Here is a 9,459-nt window from a genome sequence, read left to right as displayed (position 1 = left end):
TGAACTACTCTCACCCTTCTTCTCCAGCATTAGACAAAGCTCTGCAGGTTTATTTACACAACCGAGGAAGCATATGGTATCAGAGACCAGAGATGTATGAAGAAGAGACAAGAGATGCATGAAGAAGAGACAAGAGCTGCAGGTCGAAAGCTATTGTTTAAGAAACCTGCATGATTCATGATTGTATGTGGAAGAAGAAAAAAAAAGAGATTATGGAGGCAGAGGTTTAGAATCTAACAGTTTGTACCAGTTTTTGGTCAGAGAAATTGTATAGGCTTGACACTTAAAACACACAAAACAAAGAAGCATAGGCAATATATGGGATTACACTCCAGAACAAATCTTGGTTCAATAACAAAACACATAAAGGCAGAAAAAAGAGAGAAGATTCAATTCAAGGAACAAACATAAAAAAAAGTAGAGTGCCACTTACATCATGTGTGAAGGAAGCCTTACAAAAGTAGTATAGCAATAATCAATCATGTTAAGCTTCTTCCTCATACTCTTCTTCGTCCTCCTCATACTCTTCTTCACCGACCGTAGCATCCTGATATTGCTGGTACTCCGCAACAAGATCGTTCATGTTACTCTCAGCTTCCGTGAACTCCATCTCGTCCATCCCTTCTCCCGTGTACCAATGCAAGAAAGCCTTTCTCCTGAACATAGCAGTGAACTGTTCACTCACACGCCTGAACATCTCCTGGATCGAAGTCGAGTTTCCTATGAAAGTCGACGCCATTTTCAAACCCGTGGGAGCGATATCGCAGACGCTTGATTTCACGTTGTTCGGAATCCACTCAACGAAGTACGATGAGTTCTTGTTCTGGACGTTCATCATCTGTTCATCAACCTCTTTAGTGCTCATCTTTCCACGGAACAGAGCGGAAGCTGTCAAGTAACGGCCGTGGCGAGGGTCAGCTGCGCACATCATGTTTTTGGCGTCCCACATCTGTTGGGTTAGCTCAGGGACGGTCAAGGCGCTGTATTGCTGCGACCCTCTTGATGTCAACGGTGCGAAACCAACCATGAAGAAGTGGAGCCTTGGGAAAGGGATGAGGTTGACAGCGAGTTTTCTAAGGTCGGAGTTTAGTTGACCAGGGAAACGGAGACAGCACGTGACACCGCTCATGGTAGCAGAGATGAGATGGTTAAGGTCACCAACTACAAGCAAGAACAATGTCAGTAGTGCTTTCAAAGTAATCAACAAATGAGAATTAATGAAATGGGCTTACATGTAGGATTAGAGAGCTTCAAGGTACGGAAACAGATATCGTAGAGAGCTTCGTTATCCAAAACCATACACTCGTCAGCATTCTCGACAAGCTGGTGAACGGAGAGTGTAGCGTTGTATGGCTCAACGACTGTGTCTGAGACCTTAGGAGAAGGGAAGACCGAGAAGGTCATCATCATACGGTCAGGATACTCCTCTCTTATCTTGGAGATAAGAAGAGTTCCCATGCCGGAGCCGGTTCCTCCTCCCAATGAATGACATACTTGAAAACCTGTTCCAAGAGAATACATCATGCATCATCAGCGAATGGCGTAGTCATGAATCTAAATCAAGAACAAAGCATCATAAGGTGGGGTGATGAATCCAGGCTTTACGTGTGGTAACAAATGTCAGATTCAGGGCATGGACATTTTAATCGAAAAACTAAACCGAAAACTGAATGTTCCTATTTTTAATTAAAAAACCGAAACTATACCTAATCCGAAAAATGAATGGATACCTAAATATCTACAAAATATTAACTATATGTTTAGTTTGAAATAGCCATATATATATATATATATATATATACCTGAAATACTATTTGTAAACTAAATTATCGGGAAAACCAAATTATTATTTTTTATCTGAATTGAATAGGATTATCAGATAATTTTATCCAAGTTACCTGATATTTAATCTGAACCAAACCCAAATTGGAGCCAATATTCGCAGAACCACGAACCAACCTAAACCAAACCGGGAAACCAAAATAACTTCACCGAACCTCTACGCATTGACGAAAGTCACAGAGAAAAATGAAACTAGAGGGAAAACGACGTCGTATCTAACAGCAGATCAAGATTCAAGTGAATACGAGAGAAGGCAAACCTAAAACCTAGGAAAACGACGACGTATTCAAACCTTGAAGACAATCACAGTTCTCAGCCTCCTTCCTGACAACATCAAGCACCGAGTCAATCAACTCAGCTCCCTCCGTATAATGACCTTTCGCCCAGTTGTTCCCCGCACCAGACTGCCCGAACACGAAGTTATCGGGCCTGAAAATCTGCCCGAACGGCCCGGATCTGAGAGAGTCCATCGTCCCAGGCTCAAGATCCATGAGCACGGCGCGTGGCACGTACTTTCCTCCGCTAGCTTCGTTGTAATAGACATTGATCCTCTCCAGCTGTAGATCTGAGTCGCCGCAGTACTGACCGGTGGGGTCGATGGCGTGCTCGCCGCAGATGACTTCCCAGAACTTGGCACCGATCTGGTTTCCGCATTGGCCTCCTTGGATATGAAGGATCTCTCTCATTTTCCAGCTCGAGATAGGGATCGCCGACTCCCTTCTCTTGATTAGGTGTTTGTTTGATTGAGGGATATAAAAACAAAAATAGGTAGTTATCGGCTATTTATAGTTTACGTTCTTTTTTTTTTGTTTTGGGTTTCTCCAGTAAATTTCAAATACGGTCCTTTACGTTTTTTGTTTTCTTAATAAAACCCTGATATTTTAGATTTGGTTACTTTTTCTGCTGTATGACAGCGGATCAAACAAACAAATGGCCTTCCATGGATATTTTGTTATTAACATAAAACTAAAAGGACTCATGAAAGGGATATAAAAGGTAAGACAGTTTTTTCTAGTTATTTGTGATTAAATCCTTTTTCCTCGGATGTTGAAATCGAAGACCGAAAGATTCGATTTTTGCGTCATTAGTGGATTTTCCTTTGTTGTTTCGGGATAATTAATCTTTTTACACCATTTTTAGGTATGTATTTATTTAGCAAATCCACCGTAATAATCAACATTAGCTGATAATAGAAACTCGAAATAAATGTAGATTTTTCGAGTATGAATACAACACCAGCTTGGAAAATAGAAGGTTTAGAATAGTTGATACATATGCATATATTTCAGTTAAAAAATAATTACATGGTATTGCTAATATCATCAAAGAGTTTTTTTTTTATATCACCAAAGAGTTGTCAGAACGGTTTTTAAAATCAAAATAAAGATAAGATTATCGTTAAAACTTAGAACTAGTAACTATATACAGTTTCATCAAAAAAAATTGTCTTTAGTTCTTTACAAACTGATAGTTACTTATTTTTATGTGAAATTGTATCTTGTATACACAATTTTTTTCCTAATTAAATCAATACACTAAATCCTACACCATGGTGTCTTCGTTGATAGACATGGTGTCTTCGTTGATAGACACAAAACTTGTTCCATCATAGGTAGTTTGCTAATTTCATCATTCTTTTTTTGGTTTAAACCAGTTCACTCTATTTTTAAAGAGAAAAAATGTTATTATCGATTGATTAATCGATAAAATGTTCCAAAAAGCCACTAGTCCTTCTTTTTTTCAATGCTGAGTTTCATTTGAAATAGACCACAATGGGTCAGAGAGTACATAGTTTCAGAAAACATCAAAAAAAAAAAGAGCTGAAAAGAAATAAAACAGGCTTAAACGTGAAAACAAAAGGAGCAGAAACAAGGGGATATATATTGTGCAAGATATGGAGCCTATGAAAAATCGATAAACCATGTGTTTTTCGAATGTTCTTCAGCAATTCAGGTTTAGACTCTCTCGAAGATACCATCAAATCCAGATATTTTTCCAATATTTCTATCTTCACAAACATGGATCATCTCTTTTTAAGAGTTTTTCCTTAGAAAGATGATAATCAGTTTGCATGGATACTATGGTACATTTGGAAAGAAAGGAATAATAAAGTCTTTAGCAACCTGGATATTGATCATAGGGAAACTCTTAAGTTGGCAGAAACATAATCAACACTCTGGACTGAGGCACATATATTGAACGAACAGAGGACAGCACAAAACGTGGAGGTTATGACACTACCGTCAATTCCAGGAAGATGGTGTTTCACAGATGGTTCTTGGAAAGAGAATGATATTTTCTCCGGACAAGGTTGGTTTAGTACTCTAGAAGGATTTGATGGGCTGATGGGGACGAGAAATGTTAGTGCTAATCTCTCTCCTCTCCATGCAGAGATAGAAGCGTTACTCTGGGCAATGACATGTATGATGAACTTACGGCAGTTTCAGGTCACGTTTGCAACAGATTGTTCTCAATTGGTGAAGATGGTTTCGGAACCAGAAGAATTGCCAGCTTTTGCAAGTTATTTGAAAGATTTAAAAATCCTGAAAGAAAGTTTCCTCTAATCAAAGATCATATATATACCAAAAACGCAAAATACTAAGGTGGATAGCTTAGCATGCAGTGTAAGGAAGCAACCGTTTTTCGTCGTTCACATAGATGCAGATCGTCCGACGTGATTCACAGAGTCAGTATGAATCTGTATAAGGTGATTACAAAAAAACAAAAAGGAGCATAGAAGGATTCCACAATCAAATGTAAGAATATTGAAATAGATACAACCGATTAAATAACCATGTTAATGCGTAAAAAACTAATTATTACATAGGATTCATAGGACTCCACGTCGCAAGAGACTAAATATTAGGACATTTTTTTTTCTTTTTTCATCACTCTATTTTATACTCTAAAATAGAATACTATTGAAACATACTCAAATTTTATTACTCTATTTTAGAATAAAAAATAGAATAAGTCAGAATAAAAAATAGAATAAGTCAGTAAGCCAACGGAGATGGTTTTAATAAAATAATGTAAATTTCACATACTTCCATGAATTAAAAAAATTGGTTTTTTTGTGACAATCAATGCACAAATATAAGAAAACATAAAGGATAAAAACTAAAAAAATTTAAACAGGTTCAAAAATACCGATAATGGGTCCGGGAAAGGAGTGACCCAGAAAACAAATCGACCCACAAAATCGTCCTACCTGCCAAGCCTGAAAAAACCTTAACCGATGTATTAGAGAAACCTGTCGCCGCCACCAAGTACGCACCACCGATTGTGAAACTGGTGATGACAAAAATACAAACACAAACAAGCCAAACTGCTATAAGTTCGGCTCCATACCATAATTACTTGGAACAACAATACAACTTTCGCAGGTATTGTGTTTTGATACAAGGAATCAACATCAGTCCATTTGGCACACACTCATAAAAAGGAAGCGAATCAATAAGGATAAGGAAAATGGAAAAAAATTTAACAACAAAAAAAATAGGACTGCCCAATTGCTGCGATGTCTATAGTGATGGGTAATACATAAGCTATCGACAGGTGTCTGGCATCAACATGGGCAACACTTTTGGGATGTAATGAACATGCTTTCTTGCGGCACATGAAACAACAATATCACAAAACATTATCCCAGGTTTTCAAAAGAGTTCTTCTGAGTTGAACTTGTTCCATGCTTCCTGTTTATTGTCATGAGAAAAAAAAGAGAGATGAAGACACAATGATCTAATTGAATAATAAAGTATGTTTTTGCTCGTGGCAGTGACTGATGTGGTGTATAAAACGGTGAATCACTTACCTTGAGCATGTCAAACACCTTCTCGGCAATGTATTTCTGCTGGAGATTAGCGCCTTTTTGCTGAACTTTGTCAGGGTGTATGCAGAGAGTGGCCTTCCTGTAAAATTTCTTGACAGAAGCAGCGGTAATTAAATCGGTCAATGAAACAGGCTGCCAACCACACTCTGGCCAAAGAACCTGCAACATTTGCATCACGAGAGTGACGGTAAGATTCATAACATCAAAGGTACAAATGAGATCAAACACAGAAACTGAACAATATGTGACATACATATTGTAAAGTCGAAAGCAAGGCACGCAAGTTTCCCTCCTTTCCCGCACCCCAACGTTTTATCTCAACATCCAAGGTCTCACCGATTCTCTAAAATCCATGAATAAGAATGATAATTAAACAATCAAAACAAGATAGCTCCTCTGAAACCCCATGATGCAAGTGTCTCAGATCCTTAAGGATGGCACTATTTTTCTAACGCTATCTCAACAAGCCAGCGGTATTTGAGAAGAAGGAAAGTTAAGAAGAAACCACATGTAAAGAAAACAAACAGAATCACAACGGAACTTACATTTTTCTCAGCTTGTTCTCTTTGTGCTCGAAGATCACGATCATTTTTCTCAGCAAGTGCTTGCGCCTGATTGAGAAACGAATTTTATGTCACAAAAAAAACTACTAGCTACAAAACCCATTAATGGAAACGATTCAAGACTGATCCATACAGCTCGCTCCTGTGTCCTCTGGTGGCGTTCCAGCCGGGCACGTCGTCGCTCTTCAGTTTCTCCTTCAACATCTTGAAACCCACCAGACTGGGTTGCTGAAGCTTTACAAACAACGGAGGATTAAGTACATCACCAATGTAGAAGACGTTTAAAAAAAAACTTCAGAGGAACCTTAGAAATTCCAATACCTCCAAATATTGAACTTAGATCATCAACAATGTTTGTTGCTGACGAGGTCTTCCTCAAGTTCTCAGCTGCTCCAGAGGGCACTCGCGAAGATGGTCTGCTAGATTCGAAAGACCCTCCCTTGTTCCATGTATCTTGGAAAGGATCCTGAAACACAACAAAAGTTATAAGAAGAAGACGAGTCTCCTTGTAAAGAAAATAAAGCAGAAAGAAGTAGATATCCAATCTAACCAGAGGGTTGGTTCTCTGTCGTGGAGCGCTACTTGGTCTGGAAACCGAGTCAAAGAAGGAGTCAAGATCATTGTTATTCTCTTGCTGTTTAGCTTTAGCTTGCGCAGCTACCCTTGCACGTGCCTCAGCAGTTGCCCTTGCACGTGCCTCGGCAGCTGCCCTTTCAACAGCAGCTCGTTCTGCCTTAACCTTTGCTTCCTTCTCCCGTGCTACAGAAAGTTCCCTTTCTCTAGCTTCTGCTGCGGCTCTCTCAGCCTTCTCCCTTGCCCCTGCAGCTGCCCTTTCACGTGCTTCAGCATGAGCTCTTTGAACCGCTGCTCTTTCGGCGCGTTCTCGGGCATCTGTATTAGCCTTTCCAACAGCAGCTCGTTGAGCTTTCGCATGTGCCTCAGAGGCTGCTCTTTCACGTGCTTCCCTTGTAGCCCTCTCTACGGCCTGTCTAGCCAACAGCCTTTCCCTTTCTTTCTCAACTCTTTTCCGCTCTCTCTCCTCTCTCTCCCTTTCCTGGGCTTTTTCCATCTCTGCCTCCCTCTCTGCCCTTTCACGATCCAATCTCACTTGCTTTTCTCTAAGTTCCCTTTCCCGAGAATCATAATTGTCCACTGGATCGCCTTCCATACTTCTACTTGCCTTCAAATTGTCTTTCTCTCTCCTTTCCTTGGCCTGCCTGAACTTCGCTTCTGCTTTATCCATGGCATCCTTCATGGCAGCAGCTGATGCAACAGCAGTAGAGTAAACATCTGAATCTTCACCATTAGCAGCAGTGTGATTTTTGCCCATAGAAAAATCGTCAAGGTCATCCATTTGAGATGCTGTAGGGCTATTTACAGAAGCTCTAGCTGAGGTACGAACATGTGAGTGAGGCTCGTTAGCCTTCTTTTTCATGGGACGTGTAGGTCTGGGCGGTGGAGGTCTGGAAGGTGGGGGAGCACTCGTAGGCTGCGTAAATAGAGGGATCTCAGACACAGTAAGCCAGACATCATCAGATAAGTCAAAACTTCCATCTGAATTGAGTGATTTGTTTTCATACAGTGGAGCAGTAGCATGAGGAACAGAAGTACTCTGCGGCTCCAAAACTTCATCGAAAGAAACTTTCTTACCATGGTAACTCCCAGTGTGGGAACTCTCCACCGGTGACTGAGAGCCACTGCCGTTGCCTGGTCTCAGGTGACTTTTGTCTCTACTACTCATATCTGGCCCTGATTTTCCAAGACTATCGAGAGGGTCAATATCAGCAAAAGAATGATCAGTCTTTCTGCTGTTGAAAAGACCAATATCATCCAAAGGATCTCTAGGGGTAGATGCAGACTCCAAGACCACAAATGGATCTTCTGCAAGATTGGAAGATGTCCTATACGGAGGCTTCTGAGAATGACTCGTTTCTGAAGTTGGCCTGAGCAAAAAAAAACAAAAAAAAAAACAATATGAATGACTACATTTACTATCAAAAATTCAAAAGGTTCAACCTTTAGGAAAATTTTCTACGATATCTGCAAGTTCGCTCCAAGTAGGTTAAAGCGACAATTCACTGGTAGCAAATAGCTCTAGACAAGCACATAAAAGAAGAGGAACGAAACGCTACCGTTTAGCTGGAGGGGAGCTAGCGCGACCAAACCCAGGAATCAAGTCATCAAAAGCCGAGCTACCTATCTCATCTCGTTCACTCTCCGGCTTGCTCAGATTCCCAATCAGGTCATCGAAAGGAGAGGAGTTGTTCTTCCTGTGCACCGAATGCGAGGAGAAAAGGTCATCAAACCTAGCCGATTGAGAGCCCGACGGGGTTTTAAGCGATTCGAAGACGTCCTCCTCGTCGTACACAGGCTTGTCGTACACAGGTTTGGGATCCTTGAACATCGCATCGTAGTCAAAATCAGAGGGCTTAGTCTGAGATCGCGAATCGCTGAAGAGGAGATCGTCGCCACCGCTCAGATCGTCGAAGAGAGGCGATGAATCGGACTTGTTCCTTGCTGGGGACGACGAAGACGGCGCCATCGGAGCTGATTTTCCCTGCGGCTTCAAACCTAAAAGGCCTGAGAAATCGTCCATCGATTACTTGGAATTGGATTTTTCACACCCCCAAATCGCAGATCCAACAGATTATCGTCGTCAGATCTGAGTATGATGGGTCTCTCTCCAATATTAGAAATCGAAAATAACTCTCTCTCCTTCCCTTCTTCTGCTCCGACTCATACACGTTCTCTAGTCTCCATTATTTTCTTCTTTTTCCTACTTGGGTCCTACTTTTTTACATTCTCACAGTTTGGTCCAACGAATCCTGTGAATTTCAAAGTAGTCCCCCTGAATGCTGAACCAGAGTTTAAGGGTTTGATTGGTTTTGCCACTACCATCTCCAAACGCTGCGTTTACCTGTTCTTCTTTAGCGTTTTAGAACAATCATAAAAAAGTTGTATACTATTTTATGCCGATCTAAAGTTCTAAAAATTAAAAGCTGGTTTCACCTACAGTTTATAGTTGTAAGACGGTAAAATAATATATAAATACTAATATATATTATATTGTAATTTATTTTACAAAAAATTAAAAAAAAATATTTTGCTATAATTTTAGACATTAAACACATATATATATATATATATATATATATATTCAAAATTAATTTTTAAAATTTAATACTATGATTTGATAAATATAGTTTTTATATTTATTCATAA

At 40.0% G+C, this 9,459-nt stretch overlaps 2 protein-coding genes across 3 annotated transcripts; both read right to left on the bottom strand.

Moving 5' to 3' along the window:
• Nucleotides 1–289: 289 nt before the first annotated feature.
• On the bottom strand, nt 290–2,583 carry LOC106328101 (tubulin beta-9 chain-like). The gene is made up of 3 exons (XM_013766466.1): nt 2,135–2,583; nt 1,233–1,502; nt 290–1,161 (listed from the first exon to the last, which is right to left on the bottom strand). The coding sequence occupies exons 1-3, from the start codon at nt 2,526–2,528 to the stop codon at nt 485–487; spliced, it is 1,341 nt and encodes a 446-aa protein (XP_013621920.1). The 5' UTR covers nt 2,529–2,583; the 3' UTR covers nt 290–484.
• A 2,566-nt stretch (nt 2,584–5,149) lies between these two features.
• LOC106334952 (auxilin-related protein 2-like) lies at nt 5,150–8,971 on the bottom strand. Of its 2 annotated transcripts, none has more exons than XM_013773360.1 (8): nt 8,370–8,971; nt 6,788–8,180; nt 6,559–6,703; nt 6,371–6,465; nt 6,220–6,285; nt 5,928–6,017; nt 5,657–5,833; nt 5,150–5,537 (listed from the first exon to the last, which is right to left on the bottom strand). In XM_013773360.1, the coding sequence occupies exons 1-8, from the start codon at nt 8,831–8,833 to the stop codon at nt 5,499–5,501; spliced, it is 2,469 nt and encodes an 822-aa protein (XP_013628814.1). In that variant the 5' UTR covers nt 8,834–8,971; the 3' UTR covers nt 5,150–5,498. The 2 variants fall into 2 exon arrangements, with proteins under 2 accessions (XP_013628814.1, XP_013628813.1); XM_013773359.1 differs by having other exon boundaries at nt 6,371–6,471; nt 8,370–8,970.
• Nucleotides 8,972–9,459: the final 488 nt, after the last annotated feature.

This window comes from Brassica oleracea, chromosome C3 (assembly GCF_000695525.1).
Source record: "Brassica oleracea var. oleracea cultivar TO1000 chromosome C3, BOL, whole genome shotgun sequence".
NCBI lineage: Eukaryota > Viridiplantae > Streptophyta > Magnoliopsida > Brassicales > Brassicaceae > Brassica > Brassica oleracea.
Note: the sequence above shows the minus strand (reverse complement) of the source record. Positions and strands in the feature narration are given on the sequence as shown.